This window comes from Syngnathoides biaculeatus, chromosome 12 (genome assembly GCF_019802595.1).
Source record: "Syngnathoides biaculeatus isolate LvHL_M chromosome 12, ASM1980259v1, whole genome shotgun sequence".
Classification (NCBI taxonomy): domain Eukaryota; kingdom Metazoa; phylum Chordata; class Actinopteri; order Syngnathiformes; family Syngnathidae; genus Syngnathoides; species Syngnathoides biaculeatus.
The window spans coordinates 6,357,838-6,383,286 of record NC_084651.1 but is presented as its reverse complement, the minus strand read 5'-3'; the positions used below and the strand labels follow the sequence as shown (position 1 = coordinate 6,383,286).

The 25,449-nt window shown below is 41.7% G+C and overlaps 1 protein-coding gene across 3 annotated transcripts in view; it reads left to right on the top strand.

Moving 5' to 3' along the window:
- Window positions 1–25,449, top strand: part of LOC133510032 (VPS10 domain-containing receptor SorCS1-like) — a 139,904-nt gene that overhangs the window by 23,387 nt on the left and 91,068 nt on the right. Inside the window, exon 3 of one of the 3 annotated variants that reach the window (XM_061837692.1) lies at window positions 12,336–12,606. The exons of the other annotated variants lie outside the window; for them this stretch is intronic. Within the exon in view, the coding sequence (XP_061693676.1) occupies window positions 12,493–12,606 (114 nt within the window). The 5' untranslated portion in view covers window positions 12,336–12,492. The remainder of the gene's footprint in view (window positions 1–12,335; window positions 12,607–25,449) is intronic. 3 annotated transcript variants of the gene reach the window in all.

Genomic DNA, 25,449 nt, shown 5'->3' with positions numbered 1-25,449 from the left:
GGCAAAGTCTATAAAATAGTGGTGAGGCCGGCCATGATGTGCAGATTAGAGACGGTGGCACTGAAGAAACAATAGAAAGCAGAACTGGAGGTAGCAGAAATGAAGATGTTGAGGTTCTTGCTCGGAGTGAGCAGGCTGGATAGGATTAGAAATGAGCTCATCAGAGGGACAGCCAAAGTTGGATGTTTTGGAGACAAGGTTAGAGAGAGCAGACTTAGATGGTTTGGGCATGTCCGGAGGCGAAAGAGTGAGTATATTGGTAGAAGGGTGCTGAGGATGAAGCTGCCAGGCAAAAGAGCGAGAGAGAGGAAGACCAAAGAAAAGGTTGATGGATGTTGTGAGGGAGGACATGAAGACTGTGGGTGTTAGAGAGGAAGATGCACGAGATAAAATTGAAAAAAGATGTGGAAGAAATTGAGTAAATTTAACAAATATACACACACGAGCATAGTGTCATCATCTAGCATTACTCACACCAGTTTGCACAGCGTACTAAATCATGATGCAAATAGGATTGTCAAAGGCACTGACGGCGTCGTGGTGCACACCGCTGAATTTGAAACAGGCAGCGTGGGATCGATTCCTACTCGGTTATGGTGTCAATATGGGCCCTGGGAATGACTGGTGACTAGTTCAGGGTGTTGTCTGCCTTTTGCCTGAAGTTAGCTTGCATAGGGTTCAGCACTCCTGTGACCATTGTGAGGATAAGCGACCGGGAAAATGGATAGATGAACGGGTTTTTGAATATTAAAAAGTTGTCTGTTATTGCACCTCCTGTCTGTTTGCGTTTCTGATAATATAAAAAATGTACAAGAAGTCATTCTCCAGTTCGGTCCACATAAATACCCGAGTTGTTATGCATTATGAAATTATAAATTTCATGCAGAAAAATACAAGGCCTGCCAAACAATGAGCGATTCAGCTGATCCGGATTCTACTGTGGCGTAGTGAGCATGGTTCTGACAGGATTTCATGGGTGACCGACAGTCAGTCATAAGTTTTGCTGGGATTTAAAGTTTGACTTGCTTGTAAACAGCATTGCAATGCAAAATATGCCACGTCATATCATATGAGCTTTCGCAATAAATGTATACCTTTTTTGGGAGTATTAGCGAATTTCTGCAAGCTACCACCAAGTCATGCCAGTAAAGTACATCATACCTTTGTGTTCTTCAATAAAACGTATATTTATAATTTCGTATGTACCTGTGTATGGAAAAAGCGAAGCCTGGATAGTCTGCACAAGTTCGGTCAATGAATGGAGGCAACGCATATACAGTGTACATATATGCATATATTGTGTGTGTGTGTGTGTGTGTGTGTGTGTGTGTGTACAGTTTATGATACACTGTATATGTATGTCCATTGTCTGAGGGTCAGTCACTTGTGACCATGTGAGACGCTGAGTCGCTGACTTTTATTGCAATTGTCCAATTCATCACGTTCAGCCTCATGACTTGGTCTACAACAGGCCTTAGGTAACCTGTGACTTGCTTGGTAAAGTCATACAAAAGTCATACAACCAAACTAGGTACTGGTAGTTTTCATTTTATTTGGGCCAAGTTGTAATGTGGCATAACATGTCAATGGATAATTACTACATTGTCCGTGACTTTCATCTTAATTAGACTTCATAAAATGAGTTTATTCGTTGACGTTCTCTTTTTTTGCGTTTTTTTTTTAATTTACATTGTACAGTATAGTACTATTTATGTATTTTGAAAACGTGCAACAAAGAATGATTTTGAAGGGCAAAAACAGATTAATTCCATTTTCTACATTTCAGGATTTCTTGGTTTGTAAATTAAATCAAAATCTTGGCCAAAGAATAAATTTAACTTTTAAGTCAAGATTCCACTGCATATTTCAGTGACGTGCCATGTAATACACGGATACAAAAGGACTAATTTCATGTTTGTGTTGAAAAAGTGAGTTTTGTTTTTAAATGTAGAATCCTAGGGAAGCAAATATGTGCCACCAGGATTTGAATTTGAAATGCCACAAAAAAGAGGATTTAAATTTGAAATGTGATCACATTTTCAATCGTTGTATTTCAGTGTACCTTTTCAATGTTAACAAATCAACTGGCTACAATTCGCTGTCTGAAATTGAACTGGCTACAATTCGCTGTGTGAAATTCACCGTTTGTGCCACCAGGCGGGTTTACTTCAGGTCAGAACCAAACAGCCAGCCAATCCAGTTACTCTTTCTTAGTATGTGACGTCACGTGACCAAGAAAGCATAACCGCAATTGGCTGCGTGTTCGGTTCTGACCTGAAGTAACCCTGCCTGGTGGCACAGAGGGTAAATTTCGGACAGCGAATAGTAACCGGTTGAATTTCAGACAGCTAATTGTAGCCGGTTGAATCGTTAACATTGAAAAGTTTCACTGAAATGCAACTATTGAAAATGCAACCACTTTACATTTCAAATTTAAATCCTCTTTTCTGTGGCATTTCAAATTCAAATCCTGCTGGCATATATTTACTTCGATAGAATCCTTGCTTTAATGAAACTAACACTAGCAATTAGAGTCCATGGAACCAACACAAAAGGACAAAAAAGAAAATTGTGGTCGAGCTCTTAAAAGTGACCCATTATTAGTTAATGTGAAGAAACCAGGAGATGGACACTTAAGACAGGTAGTAAATCTAATTTGTTACTGACAATGTTGTAGCTGGAGCAGAGTACATCGAGTCAGTTCACAAGTCATCTCAAAGAATTTTCAGTATGCTGTAGCTCGCCAACCAAAATGGATTCATTACCTGTGTGCCCGAGATTATACAGTTTTATGATCCCGCTGTTGAAATTGTACTAATGCTTGTTGTAGATATCGGGTCATTTCCCGCTGCACTACCATTAGAGAGCCAAAAATAGCCCTTCTCTTTATTTTAAACAATTACGCTTCATCAGCTGGGACATTACCAATAGGCTTTGACAGGTTTCCTCAGGAGAACTGGAGGCACTTTTCCGAAGTTTGGCGCTGTGTGTTAGCCCACATGTGAACTTTGCCCCAATAAAGTCTCCTTATTTCATCACCCGTGTCACACGTCAGAGACGACCTTCAAGCGCGCAGTTGCACAAACACAATCTCCTGCATTATACAGCGAGCGGGCGCAGTGTTTGGGGAGCCACCGGTGTATCTCTTGGGTTGTCTCCAAAATGTAATTACCCAAAGAACAAAAGGTGCAGGTGGGTATCTGAGGCCGTGTCTCTTGAAGTGCAAAATCTCAGTCGCGGAGAGAAAACACACTTCATTATAAAAAGCAAAGCAACGAACAATGTCCCTTTTTAATTTTAATTTAATCGTTTTCCCCGCCACTGCCTCCACCCCATTCACCGCATGATATATTTTGCTCGGGTCATGAGCTCTTCCCTTCCTTCTTCATTCAGTTCTAATCCCATCATTCTCCTGCAATTTCACCTCTGTTTTATCTTGTCAAAGCGTCTTACGCACTTCTTTGTAACCTTTTTTTTTATTTTACTGACATACATTGAATTAGGGGCATATTCTGAGATTACGTGGAAGACCAGATTTGACTGAGAATTGGCCACATTTTTGGGTTGCTCTGGCTAGAGAGCATATTTGGGAGGAAGATGCTTTGATGACAGACTCGCTGTAAGTCCAGAAATGTGCATGGACCAACACACGCCTAAATTTTTTTAGCTCTTTCACCTTCTTCGCTGTACTATGAACATTGGTGCTCAATGCGTCGATTGAAAGGGAGTCTTGGGCAAACGCGGGATGCCGTGCCAAAAAAAAAAAAAAAAAAAAAAAGTCAGCTAATGTTCCCTCTAAACTGTGCACGTGCGCAATTGTGCACCGCTGATGGTATGATATGATGATGATATCTTGGCAGATATTCTGCGTTGCGTGCAAAAAAAATAAAATAATCCAATGCAAATTGAAAGTATGACATACAGTTATTCAGTTTGTGGCATTTCGCAATATGATTCAATGAGTGAGGGATGACTGGTTGTTACATCCATTGGCACATTTCACATACATATTGTAAAAAAATGAATAGAAGAAGCCACTGGTTTCTTTTAGGGAGCACACGGAATTTTACACTCATAATTACAAATGTTACAGTACTTGGGCAGCCCATCAATGTGTTTTATAATGACAGGGTCCACCACCGAGGCTTTAGTTAGCAACACAGTCTGGGCAACGTAGAGCAAAGACAAGCTAGACATGCTGCTTATGTTTACTTTCGATGTTAATGGAGAAAGTTAAAAAAGAAATGCTGTTGTTTTAAGATGCAATGACTGTCGGAGTATGTGAATAATGGAAGAAGTGGTTAAACTGGATGAGATTTTGTCTTTTCCAAGTGGGAAAGGTCTGGTCTGAAGCCAAAGTAGAAAGTACCAGATGAGATGGTGTGAAATTTTAAAATTCCACCTTGGCACAGCCTGATCCAGGATGAAAGCACAGACAATACAGTGCACAAAAAGCTCATTCTGTATATTTTTTTTTATAGTATTTGGGAGCATCATCTTCCACCCTGTCGGGAGCTCACGAGAGCCTGGCTGCTTGAAAAGTAGATCTTGGGGTAAAAAAGTCTTGGCACCCCTGCATTAGAATGTAACCTTTTCCATACCTTTCAAATCACAGCATTCAGCTCCAATTCAAAGTTGTTTTTATCTGGTTGTATATTTTATTCTTCTATCCCTCTTAAACAACTCTGTTGTTCACATTCTATCGACAGCCTTCTTCACTTGCATCCAAATCTCCTCGGATTTCACATTGGGAGCTCCAGTCAAAACAGCTGCCAAATGCCAATTCAATACGTGGCCTTTATCTGCTTCATTTGTTTTGCCAGTTAAAAAGTTGTGAGTCAATTACCTAAATACTCTTGAGCCCCCGAAAATAGACGTATTCTGGAAAGAAAGCGGTCGAACTCTTTAATTACGGTGAAAATTTCAATTCAATCACGTCTTTATTGTTTCTTGATTGGTAGTGTGTAAAAGAGATTATTACAGTAAATTGTCATTTTCAAAATACTTTTAACAATTGTACCTATGTGGGGCAGAACGGTCAGCTGGAAAGCATTGGCCTCACAGTTCTGAGGTCCCGGGGTTCAATCCCAGAAACCCCTGTGTGGAGTTTCCATGGGTTTCCTCCCACATCCCAAAAACATGCAACATTAATTGGAGACTCTAAATTGCCCCTAGGTGTGATTTGTGAATGCGGCTGTTTGTCTCGATGTCCCCTGTGATTGGCTGGCAACCAGTTCAGGGTGTAACCCGCCTCCTGCCCAATGACAGTTGGGATTGGCTCCGGCATTCCCACGACCCTGGTGAGGATAAGCACCTCAGAAAATGAATGGAGTGTTGTACCTATGTGCATAATACCACTATTTCAATATACTGTGGATGTAACATACCAGTGGTGTTTCAACCCAAGCACTCTTCCAGGGCTGCCGACTGGAGTGAATATTATGGCCCGCAAAGATACCTTAATACGACTTTAAACACGCTGAGAAACTTACTTTCTAGGTCAATGGATACTTTTTGGGATTGAGTTATTAAATCTAATCATTCCGTATTTATTTCCAGTAAAATAACAAGGGGACATGGGGACAAAAAGTAACTTTTCCGTGAGTTTTAATGACCGAGATGATGATGTGGATCGTCGCTTGTGAAAGATTTGAGCTACTTTGAAAGAACATATTATTTAAATACTCTCATGTAAGAAGAGAATTTCATTATAAGACTGTTTTACCTTTTTATTCTCCTTTCAGAGCAGCTTTATTCATTTTCGGGTATTGACTGCTTGGAGTCATAGTTGCATGATTGCGCATGTTTTTTTGATGAAGTGTCAGTGTGTGGAAACAGAATTCTCATCAACATTTAAAAAGCCTTGCTAAAGTGGTGCTGCCTTTTTTTCCCCCCTCCCCCTCCAAACTTTTCAAACAAGCTTGGGATCCAAAATGTGTCAATGACCTGTTCCAATTAGGACACCAGTTTGCAGTGTACAATATTCAGCATTGTCGGTATGCTAAATTTTGAATTTTCCTGTACTGAGATTTGCTGAGCCTTTGCCACTCAGGGTGAACTTTTAAACTTCTGACGCGGCAGTTTTGTTTTGTTGTCTGGCATGAGTCTCCCCTCCCCGAGAACTTTTGTTGTGACAAACTTGCGAACTATGAGAACCTTTGTCGCGATGCACAGTTAGCTTGCTAGCTACTGTATGTCTACGCCCCGAAATTGCATCTTCTCTTCGGATAGTCTGCTGGCATGGCCTCGTTGTTGCCCCGTGTGCACACATATCACAGAGAGAAGGCAGAAGAGCGAGGCAAGAAACAAAGTCAGATATGACAGCCGGCATTTGGACTGGGCTTAGCGCTGGCATGGCTGCTTCAAAGCACTTCGTTGTCAAGAGTGGAAAAGCACGGTGGCGTATGTATACCAGCCGCTGCAGGCTTTAAGCAGATATAGTCTAGTGGTGCAATCATGCAGTGATTTGTCCATCCATCCATTATCTACCGCTTTTCTGGATCGGGTCCCGGGGGAAGTAGCTTCAGCAGGGATACCCAGACTTCCCTTTCCCCAGCCACTTCTTTTAGCTCTTCCGGAGGGATCCCGAGGCATTCCCAAGCCAGCCGAGAGACATAGTCTCCCCAGCGTGTCCTGGAACACCTCACCAGGGAGGCGTCCGGGAGGCATCCGAATCAGATGCCCCGGCCACCTCATCTGGCTCCTCTCAATGCGGAGGACCGTCGGCTCGACATGGAGCCCCTCCCGGATGACCGAGCTTCTCACCCTATCCCTAAGGGAGAGCCCGGACACCCTGCGAAGGAAACTCATTTCGGCCGCTTGTATCCCGGATCTTGTTCTTTCGGTCACGACGCAGTATTTTGTAAGCATTAAAAAATCTACCAAACGATGTATTTTTCCAGGTCGGAAAATGACATTTGATTGACTGGGGGGGGGTTGTTGATTTTACATACATTTATATAGTAGAAATAATTTTTTTAAAGGATTTAAATTTGAGAGTAGTGTTAAGAGCAATACTATGTTTGTGTCAAATTCAGAAGGCATACTGTGTACATTTTCTTATCAGGGATTTGAAGCAGCTTTTGCTGAAATATTATAATCTGATAATAGGACACACTAAATTGCCCCTAGGTGGGATTTTGAACGCGACTGTTGTCTGTCTGTATGTACCTTGCGATTTGGCTAGCAACCAGTTCAGCGTCCGCCTCCTGCCCGATGATAGCTGGGATAGGCTCCAGCACTCCCGCGATCCTTATGAGGATAAGGGGCTCAGAAAATGGCTATATTATAATTTGAATTTAGTTGCGGTTGACCAGGCAAGCGGTCGGGACTTCCAAGAACCTCGATTTTCTCCAAATAAATGCTGAAGGAGTCATTTTGACACAAGTTGGTCTTTTGCCACGATGTCTGCAGAAGCTCCGCTAATGGGGAAGAGCTGCGCAATTTATAATTAAATCCAGTCTGACTGGTGTATGGCTCTTTGCCTGTGCTTCTGTAATGATTCAAGGAGAGCTGGAGTCAAATAAAGTAGTGTGCGAGGGACTGTCAATGCACGATGAATTCAGGGGCTGCTGAGTTCCAACTTTGGTAGCAGCTGACATTCACATTGTTCACATTTTTCCATTCACATATTTTGTCTCGGGGAAACACACCTCTGCACAAAGTCACCAGAAGATGAAAAAGATGCCTTAATCATTAGTTTTCTCTTGTTGACTAGCTGATTAAACAATGTGAAACTCTTCAATATCACATTTTTTAGATGTCTACTTTATATAAAAGACTGATGCAACATTTTTCCTGTACTTGCACACAACTCCTAGTCGCACTGGCAGTTACACAACCATGATATAGCGCTATTGTTAAAATAAATAAATAAATAAATAAAAATACCTCCAGCAACCAAAGAGCAGTTTTATTAGAACCAAACAATGTATACCCCTAGAACAGCAGTCAAGGCTTTATTAGCCTGTTCCACACTAGCCATCTTAGTTGGCGTTTTCACAGCTATTTCCCTGGCTCGCTGTCCTGTGTGTAAAGTACCGATGTGAGATGGAGGGTTGATGTCAAACCCCTTTATCTTTTTGCTGAAAAAGTCATCTGTTTTTGTTTGTTGTGCACTTTCTATAATGCTATAAAATGCCACTAGATGGCGTCCAAGCTCTGAAAGTAGTAGTTGGTATCAAGGAACTATGTTGCAGTGATATATCTCAACTGAAAGACTCGCATCTTTTTGCTGTGTGTTGGGGAGGAGCTACATTTAGTCCGGGTTGTTTGAAGAAGATATAGACAGTCCCCATTTTTAAGTATAATGTCACATGTTTGAAATGCTATTGACGTGTTTTAGGGTTCTAGACCTTGTAGGCCTCTCTTGGCTGATGTATGCGATAATGTGTTAGTTCATTTTCGGTTTTCAGATGCGTGCTTTCTGTGTAGCAGTTGTATTATTTTGTCTTCAGACACTTAGTTGACTTGATAAATAGTTGATTACTCTCCACTACTGTAACGCGGTTCCAGCCAGACTTCAGTTGTGTATCATTTCACCAAAGCATTTATTCTGGCGTTTCGCTACTCTAATTTAACATTACCTTAGCATGCCTTCTCCATTTACTCCTGTTCTCTGTGTGTAGCAAGATTAGCTACTTCTTCTTCTACTTTGATAACCACAGGTTAGAAATGTAGCTTTTCGCCACCATAAATGTGAGGAAAGGTTACCGTAATTGCCGGCCTACATAGCGCACCTGGTTATAAGCCTCACCGAGTACATTTGTAAAGGAAATACCATTTGGTACATGCATACGCCGCAGCTGTGTAAAAGTCGCAAGTGCCCACATTGAAACCCACATTCAAACATGAGATATTTACAAAGAAAGACGGTACACGGAAAGAGGTTAAAGCTAGCACAGCGCTAGCACTAACGCCGCACTAATATTTACGCTAACAGGGTCGGTTAAAATAAAATTTACCGGTAAATATCATTGAGACATGCCAGTATCATAGCAGCAACACGCTACCACAGCGCTAAAGCTAGACCAGCGCTAACAGGGTTGGTAAAAGTCACTTCGTCGGCACATAAATTCCACTGGTCTCATTCTTACCTTTTCCGCTCGAGTGCCCCCTTGCGGCCGTTAGAAAAAATGCACAAATTAGCCGCATCACTGCATAAACCGCAGGGTTGAAAGCGTGTGAAAAAAGTTGCAGCTTTTAGGTCGGAAATTACGGTACTTAGAGTAGGTACTCTGCACTGTGTAAAATCAGTTTTTAGCAATGCTAGCTAGCCGGCTGTAGCTCATAGCTGGTGCGGCGCAAGCTAGCTTAGTGCCTAGCATACTCTTTGGTAGTCACTGAGCAGACTGTCCAACGTGGACATATGTACGGTTGACAGCTCCTCCAGCTCTGAGGTCAGACATGCTTGAAGCCATTTTAAAACTGAGGGAGATATGATGTCATCAAAAAGCATTATTGCAAAATCTATATTGTAGGCCAATTACTACCGTCCACCGCATATAGCACGTATACTGCACATACACCACACCTCTAGATGAAGTGATTAAGACAGATAATTATGTTTTTGTGTTCGCTCCCGCACAGTTGTAAGTTTCAAACTTTAGCGGGCGAGCCAAAGAAAAATCATATTACTCCAGCCGTTAATACCGGCTCCCTTATTTCCCCCCCTCTTTGCGTTATTTCCTCCGGCGAAAGGACACATGTAAAAAGGAGACCTCTGATAGATCTTTACCCGTAATTCACAGTCATAATGGTTGTACATGGACATTTTGCGACGTCGCGGTTTCTGAAATATAACCAACTCGTTAGATGTCCGAGTCATTATCGGAGAGGCACACGGTTAAATGAAAGAATTCAGGTCATGGCTTCACTATCTGGTCTTTGATTTATGTCAGCCTGCTGTCTCGGGATTTGAACTGTGGACCAACTTCAATCATGATAATGAATACATCATACCACCCCTGACAGAGATGTCCACACTATATGTATTACACTGTTGTAACCATTGATTTTTTTTTTTCTTTCTCGCTTCTCCTACCTACAAGCTGCTTTTTAATGAGCTTAGTTGTCTAGCTCCACGGAGAGAATTAAAATCGCACATACGGTCCAATTTTCCATGGTGCTCCGGTGGGACACAGGTCCAGTTGTGAAGACGGATAGATGGGTTGATAACTAGATGAATAGAAAAACAATAAAACTGGCTCAGCTTCAATGACGCGAGTGCAGTGCCAAGGTTATTCCCTTTTCTTTCAAACTCTTAAAAGTAAGTTAGAACCACTGTTGATAATAAAACGGAACCAAAAAAAAAATCAATGCGCCTTTAAGAAATGTAATCCAGGCTGTAGCACGCCTCCTGCCCGATGAGAGCTGGGTAGGCTCCAGCACTCCCGCAACCTTTGTGAGGATAAGCGGCTCAGAAAATGGATGGATGGATATCACAGGTGATAACTCGAGTCTTAGCACTCTGAATGTGAGTCTGCCTGGCAGGTCTCTCCTCCTTGTTGAGGATGCTCCTTCTTTTGGAACGAAGTGTGTGTGATGAAAAAGCCACAAAAAACCCGAACAAGAAGCAAAACACACTCACTCTTAATCTTTGAGTCCCGATGAACTGACTTCTCACGCGATTTCCCGCTAAGACGCATAACCGCGGTTTTGTTTCTGAAGTTTTGGAACGAAAAGCAAAAGCTTTGTGTGTGATGTAATTCTTGATCTTTGGGCTATCTCGACAACAGCATAGAGCGAACGAGATAAATGGGATGTGCTCGTACGTTGCATGACATTGATTCAATTTCCGAGGTTTTATAACAACAATGGAAAAACTGTACTCAGTGTTGGTCCAGCAACTGCACGGTTGGGGAGAGCAGTGATTAATATGCTTGAGACGGATTGCCCCCTCGAAACATGGTAATTATAGCTTGGTTTATAAGAAGGATGCTGTAATTCTTCATCCTTATGATATTTTCACAAAAACATGTCACAAACATTTGAATTAGATAAATGGTAGCATTCCCCCACTCAGTCGTGATTTGCTACCCTCCGATTCACCGATGCACTGTTTTCTATTTGGAACCTATCCTCCATTATTTGCCAAAAAACGATTTCTGCGCTATTAAGTTCAGGTGTTATAAACCTTTTTTTTTTTGGGCGCCGTCAATTCCGACACTAAGTATACACCCTCGACACCAATTATTATGCAATACCACTTTCCCATCATGTGGTATATTAGTGTATTTCAGAAAGAACACAATTTGTGAATAGCGAACTTCTAAAATTCTGGGGATGAATTTACATCCAAGCCTCATCACAGGCTCATCACACACACAAACAACCTTTCGCATGGACAACTACACCATCCCTGAGTGGTAACTGAACCAAGCTATCTGCACAGAAATCACGCTAGTGAACTGCTCCACAGCACAACAAGTTAATTTCATTTTTCGTTGATGCCTTTTGATTATTGGTGGCTCTCTGTATCATCCTTCCCACTGAAGTTTTAACTTGATATGTTTCTTGTTATAATATGATAGATTACATGTTATAATGTGATAAATTACATTATGTGAAAATTTTCATGCTATAACAATTTGTTTCACGTTATAATGTGAAACTTTCATGTTATAACATGATATGCTGTACATTATAATGTGGTTTATTTCACATTATAATGTCGAAAGTAGACATGTTAAAATGTAATAAATTTGACTATACTACAGTCTTTTTGGGTGTGGCAGCAGTACACTTCTGTGCTACTTCCATGTGATTCAGTGATGTCAGTCTATTTTGGTAATTTGATTCCAGATTGCTCTTGATTTTTTTAATTGTAATGTTTTTGAAAGTTATTGCATTATCATGCAAAGTAACTGCACCCCACCCTACCATTTGCTACTTGGCATATCCATGGCAGGTGCATTTGGACACAAAACTTGTTGGCTGTTTAGGATTAGGGAGGCACTCCGCCAACTTCCACAGACTCTGCAGCCTATTTAACTTTGAACATGAGGTGGAAAGGTCAGCTCCCACCCTGAAATAATCCTTCCCCGTCCTTTTCCCCAATAGTGTCAAAGTCCACAATTTTCAGGCACCCTGCCATATTCAGACAGGAAGCGGTGACCTTCAACAGGCTTGAGAAAGAGGCTACAATGTAGGGAGAGCAGACATTAAAGCACTTTCCACTTGATTGCAACAATAGCTTGCACTGCTAATGTCAAAGAGACAATACTGTATCTACCATAGTGAATTATCTAATGGCGGCCACTCTTCAGGGAAGACTTTGTATTAGATTTTTCATCCAGAAGAGAGGTCCTGGCTTACAAGCTCCGTTCCTCCCTAAGGTCTCTGACGGGGGGTTGTTAAGGCAAGTTCTTCCACACCAGATCCAACCAAGCGTGACTACAAGGACCGTGTCTTCTGTCATGCCGGAGAAGAAAAGGACCTCATCAGACTGCACCCACTTAGTTGGAAGAATCCAGTTGTCTAAAACTCTTTACTATGATGAAGAATTTAAGGGTTGCATACAATAGAACATTGATTTTTGAATGCCTTGCAAATAGGTGGGTCCGTAGAGTGTTTGCCTGTCACTCAAGTCTGGAATTGCACAGACAAGTAAGTGTACAAATATTTCCCCCACACAGCCATGGCGATGTCTGCTGCATACACATACACGGATCCACACCCTAAATACAACCCTTGTGTTTTTATGCCATCATATTTAAAAAAGAAAAAAAATCGACTCAATTGGTAGTACAGCAGTAATATTACGGTGAGCTGTGGTTCTTTTGCATAAATTGGGACTACCCCCCCAAAGTAAGCTAATTTAAGTTTATCTCGAGTTGAAAAAAAGTTAACCAGTAAACTATTTGCAAGGGAAAGGTACCTAGAACACCTGCAAATAGTCAAAATCTGCGTATAATCACTGATCTAAAAAAAAAACAACAAAAAAAAAAAACACTGGATAGCGCATACACATCGAGCGGTATGTCGATTGGTTGAAGCCAGTTGGCCGCCATCTTGGTACTCCCAAAACGTGTGGAGGACATGGTTTACAGGTTGGATCATGGCGGGGTTTTTCTCAAAGTTTGGCATGTAAAATTAAAACTGGTCATGTGAGCTGGACATTTTTTCAGTTCTGGTCACATGAAGGATTTTTAATTCGACTCGGTAAACCAAAAAAGGCTAAGTTCAAAGGAAAGACACAGTGGCTACCAAGAAACCTTGCATATTACTGAGGTCCCAATTTCCGTGACATGTTAACGTTTCGCAAAATAGAAATAAGCATTTTTTGTCATAAAAACATGACATTTCAAGTCAATCAGTTCGATATATTTTTGTAATTAAGGACCGGCAATGGGAAAATAGATGCTAAACGCATTGTTCATTTGTTGTCTCTGTGACGTCCTATTTCAGACAGAAAATTTAAACTTGTTTCCTCGCATGTGAAAGTCCAATTTAATTTGCAGAGTTCTGTATCTTGAAGTTCATCAAAAATTTCACAGAAAATTTGTTGTCTTGCTTATCCACTGAAGAAGTTTGGGAAAATATTGACATCGCTTTTTCGGGAAAAACCGTCAGCCTTTAAAGGTGAAGGAGAGAGTGAATAGTGAACGACAACAACCGTAAACAAAACTTTGTTCAAGTGAATTAGGCTCGTCAGAAAATAAAAAACCCTTTACAAACAAACTTTAACAGTGTCAAAGGAAATCTTTCGAATTTACCTGTGGAATGTTTTCTCACAGCCTTGAAACTGGCGATTCACGCACAGGTCGGCACGGTTGCTTTGAGAGTATCAAGATGGCGGATGGCGACTTCAGTTTTGGTGACCAATGAGCCATTCAGTCTTTTTTTTTTTTTTAAAATCAGTGCGTGTAATTGATATGCTAGAAAGGTTCGACAATTACCAGAGGGTTGAAAAACATGGCTGCAAAGCACTAGCTTTTCAGTGCTCTTCAACTGACTTCAACTTAGCATCTTGGCAATGAGATGCCACTTCATGTCAGCTCCTCAACTCACTTTAACGTGGTTTTGTTTTTTGAAAAAAAACACAAGATGGATTGATGTCACGGTAATTTTTTATTCATTTATTTTTTGGGGGGTAAAATATGTCACATCTATGTTATTGAGGATTTTATTTAGGATTCAGAAGCAACCAAGGTGTATAGTCTTAACTCCTGTCTGATTAATTCACCCACAAACCGTCCGTTTCTGTCAGAACATTTTAGTACGCCATGTTAATGCTTATCTATTCCTTCCCACATTAAGTCAGAGTCGTGTCAAAACGGGCCATGCGTGACTCGATAATTTGACATTTAATGGGCATCGAGCATGCCTCATTAAAGCCTTGTTATTTTTTTTTTCCTACCGTGACATGCAGTGTTTGTGTGTGTGTGTGTGTGTGTGTGTGTGTGTGTGTGTGTGTGTGACAACGGTCGTTACCAATACTTAGATGAGACGACTTAATGGCTTCCGTGCGTCTAAAATGACGTCATCAAAACAACCGCAGCGGAGTGTGGTTGACCTGGATAATATGACATGAATCAATTTTCTCTACATCACAATGCATTTTCAGTTCGCAGCCTTCACCAAATTTAACTCGCGAGTGATTGATGCCAGGGCATTATGCTGAGAGATGGCGTGATCATCAAAAAGCAAACAGCCTCCTTTCAATGTGACAGTGAGTTTTGTTTGTTTCGTGTATTTTTTTTTTCTCTCCCGCCACCCCTTGCAAAAAGATCTGCGGGAAATCATTGTACAACAGCTCAGACATCGGTTCTTTTTGTTGCTTAAGCATGCCCATGTGAACATCATATTTTATTTATAACGTCTGGAAAGTGTGCCACAGAGAAGGCTCTGCCAAAAAGATGAAAAAAAAAAGGATACCACCCATAAGTTTCCCATCCTTTGAAATACAAAACTGAGATGTGATCGTTATTACTGTTGATATGTAATGTATTTTAAAATTTCTATTGTATTTTTTTTTTTTTTTAACATTTTTTACAAACTGTTCATGGCATTTTTTTTCCAGTTAAAAAGACAAATTTTGGTCTAAGTTTGGCTCACAAGTTTATTTTTAATACACCTCAAAATGGAATGACATTTTTATCTTGTGGGGGGGAAAAAGGAAACTTCAGATCAGATCTAAAATTATGAGAATTGAAGTTGCAGTGTAATGAGTATAAAATATAATATTACCAGAAAAAAGAAGTTGGAATGGTATAGGAACAACAAGCATATCATGCAAGCAAAGTCATAATATTATGAGGACAAAAGTACTCATTATGGAAATACTGTATGATGGAAGGACAGAATGTTATGAAAGCTGTGCATGTATAAATTTATGCTTGCAACATTAAAACGTTATTCTTGTAAAATGACATATTTTAAAATACTGCCTTGACTTGTTTAGTATGCCCTTTACATTTCATACGTACATACTCAATTACTTAATTCTGATAAACAGACATCAGTCACTGTGATTTGATGGGCGTGTACGCGCCCGCGCGCCATTTCACTCGCAAATCTGCACAGTCGAGCATGAAAAATCATACGAGTAAAATTAGTTAGGAGTAGAAAAACATACATGCACTTGTCGCACACTCAGCGCACATGAAAATCGATCCAGCGCAGTGAACCACAGCATGATGTCTTTTTTTTTTTTTTTAACTACGAGGTGTTGCTCAGCCTACTTCTTCTTCCTAGTTTACCTGACACTGCCCCCCTCTGCTCTTAAAGGGGTAAACTCATAATTACAAACAGAACACACACCCGTAACTTTATATCTGCGGGCATGACTGGTGGACCACACCCGTAACTTTATATGCGCGGGCGTGACTGACCACACCCGTACACTTTTCAAATGTGAGTGACTGAGACATGTCACGTTCGGTTATATTTGAGAACTGTAATGAACGAATGCAATGGTTACCATTTTCCTCTTCCTTTTGCTTACAACTCCAGGTGGCTTTTTTTCGGTGTAGAGCGTTTAGTCGACATTTCAAGATTGTCGGGGAGAAAACATGCCAACATATAGCACTTAAGAGCCACATTGCTAGCATTGAACAATTGTGCAAATTAGGCAAGATGAACACATTCTGTACTGTACAGGACATTTGGCAAGTAGTAGATTGATTGACAGAGTCTCTGCAAGGATGCAGGGCAAGGGCAAAGTTTATAAAACAATGGTGAGGCCGGCCATGATGTATGGATTAGAGACTGTGGCACTGAAGAGACAACAGGAAGCAGAACTGGAGGTGGCAGAAATGAAGCTGTTGAGATTCTCGCTTGGAGTGAGCAGGTTGGATAGGATTAGAAATCAGCTCATTAGATTGGATGTATTGGAGACAAGGTTCGAGAGTGCAGACTTCGATGGTTTGGACGTGTCCAGAGGCGAAAGAGTGAGTATATTGGTCGAAAGGGTGCTGAGGGTGGAGGTGTCAGATAATAGAGTGAGAGGAAGACCAAAGAAAAGGTTGATGGATGTTGTGAGGGAAGACATGAGGACAGTGGCTGTTAGGGAGGAGGATGCACAAGATAGCTTAGATGGAAACGGATGAAAAACGCCGTGGCGACACCTAACGGGACAAACCCAAAGGAAAAGACGCTGTAAAAAAAAAAAAAAAAAAGGATGCTACCTGGACTCTGAAAAATAACACACACAAAATCCATGCAACAGCGCCGCCGTGTAAAGTGAACTGCGTTGTAGCGAGGGAACGCTGTATAAGAAATAGGAAAAAAATGAAATGATAGTCCAGAAGGTCATAAAATGTCAGAAATCCCAGTCAGTCTGAAAATGACCCGGTTCCGTGGTAGCAATATTTCCAATACGCTGCCACATCAAAAAATGTTCTGATCATCAAGTGAGCTCTCTCCCATGTGCCATAAATTCCCCTGAATCATGACAGTTTTTTTTTTGTTTTTTTTTTTTTGCTTGAGAGTCAAAAGCGTCAGCGATGGCCCGATCGTGCAGTTCCACTGCATACTGACGGCTCCATAAATAGCCTACTGGCGTCACAATGAAACTCGCACGCAATAGTCAGAGCGGAAATAAATAAATTTCTAATAGGCTTGACACCTCTTGCTTTTCTCACACCTCTGATAAAACACCAGCCCGGAGTCTGTAAAGCCTTTGTGTGCACCTTTTTTTTTTTTTTTTTTTACCAGGGCGAATCTCAGAAGAGCAGCGGTGAGTTTTGTCACGACAGACGAGCTCGGCATGTCGACGTCTCACTTTGTTCTTCTTGTCTTCTTCTTTTTTTTTTTTATGTATTTTTTATGATCTCTGAGAACACTTAGATGCTTCCCAATTAGCAGACTTGTGACAAGGTATTGCCAAACCCCGGGAATGCAATTTACAGGAATGCAAACTTATCCGAAGACCTTGTTTGCGCTTGAATTATGTTCCATACCAACCATAGGATGATGTTCTACATCAAACGGGATCTCATCTTAAATGTGTGTAAGGTGCATTAACATTCCTTCAGAACTTTTCTGCCAGATAATACGACCTGACTACAAATCACACATTGGTTGCTTTAAGCGGCTGTGCGACCTCAGCAACATCACTGAGGGAGAGAATTATTTACAACCGGGATGGAAAAATAACGAGAATGTTACTGGTTGAGTTTAGGCCTTCTCTGCAGTGGGGAAAACTCTTGACACGGGGCGCGATGATATGACATCGACCTAGAAAAAAAATGGGAACGGTTTCGTATTTTAAAAAGTTTCACGTACTGAAAATATTGCACTGGGGAACGAGCCCTGCTGAGAAAATTTGCGAGTAATTGATGCTAACGCTGAAAAGGTTTAGAACTGCATTTACAGCAGCCGAAATAAGTATTCACCACCTCACCGTTTTTCCTCGCTAAATATATTACCCAAGGTGCTATTGACGTGAAATTTTCACCAGATGTTGGGGACGACCTAAGTAATCCACTTCTACAAAAAAAAAAACTAGAGCAATTACATTAACCCGGGGAAAAAGTATTGTGGATAAAAAGCATGAAAAGCCAAGTTAACACATAAAATCTATCAATTTTAAAATAACAATCCAGCCCCTTGTCAATATAAATGAATAGGAGATGGTTTAGTCCTAATTGATGCCCCACAAAAAGGTCTCGTTACCAAGATGGGAGTCAAGACACATCCCGTGACAGGTAAGAGCAAAGAGCTACCTCAAGACCATAACGGGGTAATTGTTGCAAAACGTAATGATGCCACTGATTACAGGTGCATATCTAAGCTTCGGAATGTTCCAGTGAGCACTGTTGGGGCCGGAATACGTGAGTGGAAAGCCAATCATAACCACCATAAATCTGCCTTGATCAGGTCCCCGCTCTCACAGTTTCTGGGAGGGGATCGCAAAGAATAATCAGAAAAGAACCACCTGTGGAGAGTCTCAAAAATCCCTGGAATTACCAGGAATGGTTGTTTCTCTGTACAGGAGGCATCTTGAAAACACATGCTTTTGTATGAAATATTAAAGCCCGGGTGTCATCCCTATAAACATTCTAAAATAGATATTGCAATGAAAAATACATATAACATTATTCACGTCAATGCCTATACGAAACAATAAATGTGAGCGGAGAGCATGTCATCCACGCGCAAAGTTGCAGAAGTGTCATTCTACGATATCCGAGTGGTCGCCATATTGGCTGCATTCCTCCGTCCGTGACGTCACTCGGACATTCGCCAATGAAAACACGCGATGCACCCTAACTACGGGAGACAAACGCGCCCCGTCTGACATGGAAGCTCTTTTCGAAAAGGACAACACCACACAACCGGGTGAAGTTACCGGGGCAATATTACACTTTTGTTTCGAGCCCTCGGGGCAATATTGCACTATTGTTTCGAACCATATTCAGATGGTATGCGATCACGGCCAAACCTCATCTCCGTCCGATCCACTTCCGCGGCGGCGCGCAGCCTTCGCAGAAGCAGTTACCGCTGAACGCGGCGCCTCAGCCAGTGTGGCTGATTTTCTGAGCGTGGTGGCATATAAGGAGGAGGTGGAGCCGAGCCATGCTGCTTTTAGGGGTGTGTTCAAAGCCGCCGCAGTACTTGTTGAACACCGTCGAGCCGGGTCGTTCAGTGTTCAAGCAATGTCCAGCAATGCAATGAGCCGGCATTTTGGCTAACACGAAGGAACAACGAGCTACTTTCCCGGAGGTAAAACTAATGGAAACAAATGATTCCACTAGGGGGCGCCTCTGTCCTGTACGTCACTTCCTGCTTCTTCTCGAAAACAAATCCCTTGAGAGGATTTTCATTGCGGGAGTTAAAAAAAGCTGTATACGTCAAAATCATGTTTTGTGGTTAAAAAAAAACCACATGAGACTATATTGGCTGAGGGGTTTTTCATTAATAATATACCAAAAATCATCCATTTCATGACACAAGACCTTTAAATAAACACCAGGTAGCGTGTTGAACGTTGTTGTTGATGTAGCTAGGCAATCGCATTTTTCAGTCGACTTCAAGTTTCAGGAAGGCAGCCACTTCCTTCGGGCGTTTGCACAGGTCCATTACGGTCAGCGTAGTGCTGCGTGTTGTGAGGGTCCTGTCAGCATTTCGGGTAGAGGTTGACGATATTGTGGGCACGAGCCACATAGTCATCGAGCATGCACCTTCGTCCAGAGTGGAGTTGCGATAGTTTGGATCTTGTGGCCCGCGGAAGATCGATGTCAGTTTTGTCCCCCTCGGGGGTAGGGTAGCCACCAAGGATGACTACCGGTTTGTACCCGGTCACTGTGTCTTCAACCGCCGTTCCTTGGAGCCTAACCCGTCTCAGTAGGCTTGTTCGTCGAACACTGTGTCGGTGGGGATGTCTTCGTCGATGCCTTGACGGGATTTACGGACATCATGAAATCATGGAAATAAGTGCGGTTGAGGTGGTTCGTTTGACACCTGATGGCACGGGTACGCGGGTAGCTAGCAGCGTAGCAAATACTGTTGGGCGAGTAGTTCATTGACTTGCTTAACCGGTAAGAGTTTTAGTCTCACAATTGCAGGTGGTCCTCAATGCGGCCTGTGAGCGTGTGAACAACTACCTCAACACCGTACATCAATTCCTGGTCGAACGTGAACTCCGTCTGTCCGTCGAAAAAAGTACGGCCACTCCGCTCACCACTTTCATGGGCGAATTTCCGACGAATCTACCAATCGAAATCAATAACCTGACGATCCCAACTGTCAACCGCCCGAAACTCCTGGGTGGTCCTCACGCCGAGTACACAGCCAAACGTGTCAACCAATGAACCAACGTACTCAAAGCCATCTCGGGCTCAAAGGTCCGTCCTCAACCACGGCACTCCAATGTGGTCTCCCTCGCTCAAGCCATCGCACTGGAAGAAGCTCCAGACTCGGCAGAACGCCGCCTTCAGAGTCACCACCGGCTGCCTGGCCATGGCTAACAAGGCGTGTTGAATACTTTTTACCATGTGTCCTGTCACATTATTACACATTAATTAATGTTCTCATCTCATTTGTTCTGCTTTCTTTGTATGTATGCATTACTTGGGTTGTTCCCATCATCTGGTGAAATTTTCACGTCATTAGGACATTTGGAAATATATTTAGTGAGGAAAAATGCTGAATGCTGTTAAATTCTTATTTCAGACGCCGGCTACACTGTTGATTGCACCTTTGCCCCTCACGGGAGTCGGCGGGAGCACAAAGTATTAAAATAAACTTTTTTTTTTTTGTCTTTGCAGTTTGTGACTTGTTTTCAAAGCACCATAACAACAACTAAAATGACTTTCAACTTCATCGAGATGACTCCGTTGTCCCTTACAGGAGTCGGCAGAAATACAAACAAAAAAAACGTTTTTTTTTTTTTTTTTTAAATCTTTGTGTTTTATAACCTGTTTTGAAAATGCCATATAAACAACTAAAATGACATTCAACTTCAGATAGATTCACTGCCCTTCACAGTGAAGGCTAGGGACCCAAACAATTTGAACTATTTCAAATTCTTGCAATTTTTCTGGAAGAAAAAAAAATTGGTTGGGGCACTAAGCCATTTGCCCCAAATTCAAAATTGCCAGAATTTTGTCAGTTGCATTCAAGTACGAAATTCGGGAAAATGCTGCAAACAGCTTGCAATAAATATTTCATTTATTTTATTTTATTAATTTTTTTAGCTGGGAAACATGGATGAAAGAGACAAAGAAATTAATGTAGGAATGATGGTGGTTTGTAAGAACTCTATTTCCGTTGTCTTCATTTGTGACAGGTATCTCAAAGAAAAGCGGAATATGCAGAGGGATGCGTCTAATAACGGATATAAAAAGTCTTCTCAACCAAGTTCAAATTTTTGTTACATGAAAAAATAAAAGAGACAATCATTTCCAAACTTTTTCCACTTGTGTCCTATCATCTGTACAACCCGATTAAAAAATAATGAAAGATTTTACAGAAGGGAAGACAAAATAATTACTGGATAATGTGTTTGCAGAAGTGTGCACACCCTCACATTGATGATCATGTTGTCAGCACACATCAGACAACATTTAAAGTGCCTGTGATTGACCAAAAATAAAGTTAATCTGTTCTAGTAGGCTTTTCCTGACATTTTTTTTTTTGGGGGGGGGGGTGCACATCTTACAACAAAAGGTTGGGAAAAAAATCATCTTGGTTTGATTTTTAAAAATATATTAAAATCCTGGTACTTGTACAACAGGGGTGTGAAGACTTTTTATATCCACTGTCCACTTATGTCCAGCAAACCTTCAGACGATAAGCGACTTGTAGAAGACATAAGAACACAGAAAAATCGAAAAGAACATCAATGAAAAGTGTGTGACCTCCCGAACATCTGGCGAGTGTCAAAGAAAATTAGTCCTGAGAAAATCAAAAGAGTGATTTCAAAAGATGGCCTTATTGATAAATGGCAGCTGTCTGTGAATGCCTTTTTCACCAAAGCTGCTGCACAGAACCCTATTGATGAATTTTTGTCTTTTGAAATAGCAGTAGCTGAACATGAAAGTGTACCCCTTTTATGCTGATGCGGTCAATAAGCAGCCTTCTTGACTATTGTTCTCGGCTTTTTTTGAGGCTCTCCTCTCCCTTCTCCTCTTTATCTTTTCAGCCGGGGCTCTCTGCGCGCTTGGTGGTTATGTAGTCGCATAAAACGTGTCTGCCGGGAGAATTCACACTGACACGTTCTCATTAGAGACCTGCCCTGTGTCTGGGCCAAGCGATTGATTTGTAACGGCTCCCCTTCTCCCTCGTATGCCCCTCACGACGGCCGCTTGCGTAACGCTGCCTTTCTTGACATTATCGTGGGACCGAGGATGTCACAATATGCGCGGTAAAGAATGTCACAGTGCCGCACAACTTTTTATTCATGTGCCTGCGGTCTATAATGAACTGTGCATAAAATATTTAATAACGAGTGCTGTGGTACGGTAGTGGTAGGATGGAGCCAGACGTCATTGTGTTGATAAGTGGACAGAGAATCGAAACTCATGCGAGATGACAGAAAAGCTATAAGAACACACACATATCTTTTTTTTTGTTTGTTTGTTTTTTTTTCCTATAGTAGTTAAGTTAGACAGCCATTAATGGTGTAGTGATACACACGCCTGACTTTGGTGCAGGCAGCGTAGGATCGATTCCCTTTCAGTGATGTAGTCGATATCTGCCCTGTGACTGACTGGTGACAAGTTCAGGTTGACGGACGCTTTTTGCCCGAAGCCAGCTAGGATAGTCTCCGCCTCTCCTCTGACCCTTGTGAGGATAAATGGCTTGGATAATGGATGGATAGTTAGGTTTGGTATGTCTACCTCCTTTTCCTTCCTTTGGCTTGTGTTTTATAGTTTATCACTTCATTGTACCAAACCATGACCTTTAAACCGAGTTTTATATTTACCGCGATTCTTGCTGTACCATTATTACACCCTTTCTTGCCATTCATTGGTCAACAGGAATTATTGTTTTGTGACAACAGGAAAGAGTTTGAAATAATATGTATGCTGAGAAGATAGAATATAAAATGACAGATCCATCCATTTTCTTTGCCGCTTATCCTCACGAGGGTCGCGGGGAGTGCCGGAGCCTGTCCCAGCTGTCAACGGGCAGGAGGCGGGGTACACCGTGAACTGCTTGCCAGCCAATCGCAGGGCAGACAATAGTTGCACTCGCAATCACACCTAGGGGCAATTTAGAGTGTCCAGGTAATGTTGCATGATTTTGGGGTGTGGGAGGAAACACGGGGAGAACATGCAAAATGACAGATGTCCTCCAATTTTTTTTTTTTTTTTTTTTAAATCAACTTTTGCAATAGTCTACATCAGTGGTCCCCAACCTTTTTATCATTGCAGACCGGTCAATTCTTGACAATTTTTATTTTTTACAGTGGACCAGGGTTAGGGGAGGGATGGGGGGGGTGCATTACGTAGTTTGTTTGTATTGAAAATCGTTTGTATTGAATATCGAATACAATACACATGATAAAGAATAATAAAAAAAAGAATGTAGTAAGGAAATATATCAAATACACATGGAAAAATAAAGAACAAGAAGCAGCCATTCTAAGTTTCTTTCTCTTTTATTTAAATGTACCTGCACAACAGTTCGTTTTTTTATTCTTAAACATGACAGATGAAATAAATTTGTCAGTTTGAACCATTTCCCTCTGTTGGCGACCACAGCCTAAGCGCTCTCTTAACCGGTCGCCAGAGTAACGTTTAAACAAGCCTTCAAACTAAGATACAGCTACGCCACGAAAATGAATTTCAAGTGCATGGATAAATAATAAATAAATAAATGAAGAGGAGCCCTGAGCTTGTTTCTCTGCAACGAGATGGTATATCCAGTCTAGTACGTTGCTTTGTTTTGTTTGCCGTCACTCCAGAAAACCCCGGTTCACAGATGTGTCGGAAACGAGAGAAATCTTTAAAGCGGCTCTCATTTAAACACTTGTGAGCGATTTCCCTCCGGATAACCATCTTGTTTCTCCTGCATCTGCGTCCATCTCTTCACAAAGCTCCCCATAAAGGCTCGAGTTAAAGGAGTGTTTTGATGCGGCTAATAACTTTCTTTTTCTCTGAAGTTGTAGGCCCTTCTTTGATCTCTTCACTGGGCCTTTTGCCCCATCGAAAAGAAATTTCCCAAAGACGTGTTTTTTCTAGCTTGTGGGGGGGGGGGGGGTTTGAGAATTCACCCGGAGAATCCGGTCATTTTTCAGAACAAAATTGTTTTCAGACCTGGATAATGAATACAACGGAACTAACTAATTGTTACTTCGGGGGCCCGGTACCAATTGATCCACGGACCGGTATGGGTCCGCAGCCCTGTGGTTGGGGACCACTGATCTACAGTACATGGATGCATTGTGTTGTTTGGTTACATTGGGTGTAGTTGGTGTCTCCCAGTGATGGGGGGGAGACCACCTCAAGATATGGCATTCCAAATATACTCTGCAAACTGAACTAAGGGACATTGGGGATGGCGTATATATATATATATATATATATATATGAATTTCCCAATCAATGCCTCATTTCCAATCACCCTATGAAGGACTAGCGGCCAGTCTGACTTTTTTTTAATTGGTCGTTCCATCTTGCTACTGCTGTGCCGCTCAATGTTGTAAGCGGTACAGCGAACGGATAGTCTGAACTGTACCAGCTGTGGCTGCTGTTGGCCACAAATCTGGCCCAGATGCTCACACGCAAGTGACCGATCAACCCGAACCCAACTCCTGATGTTGCTCACTAGTCCGTACCGGCGAAAGTCACTCATCTAACACAAAAATACTACAGTGTGTACGGTAATTAAAGTTTAAAAAAAAAAATTATTAATATTTTTTGTTTTTATCATGTTTTTCGACATACAGTCCTTGTTTCTCATTTCCTGTAATGCATTAATTGCATATTTAATTTAATAATAATAGTACTGTAAATGGCGGCACAGTGACTCAGCTGGTAAAGCGAAGGCCTCACGGTTCTGAGGACCCACCTGTGTGGAGTTTGCATGTTCTCCCCGTGCCTGCGTGGGTTTTCTCCGAGCACTCCGATTTCCTCCCACATCCCAAAACCCAAAAACGTGCAACATTAATTATAAGCTCTAAATTGCCCCTAGGTGTGATTGTACTTGCGGCTGTTTGTCTCCATGTGCCCTGCGATTGGCTGGCGACCACTTCAGGGTGTACCCCACCTTCTCCCCGTTGACAGCTGGGATAGGCTCCAGCGCTCCCTGCGACCTCGCGTGAGGATAAGCGGCAAACAAAATGGATGGATAGTACCGTAAATTGATTTGCGCTGGTCAAAGAACGAATTAAACTTGTAAGATACCTCGTTATGCGGCAATATTTTTCCTCCTCACATCCTGTCTCTCTCTCTTTCTCTCTTAAACGAAAAAAGGAAAGATGTTGAAAAATATTTGTGTGTAAGCTGCTTTACTCATGCATTCGTAAGTGCGCGAGGTCACCCTGAAGCTGGCAGAGCA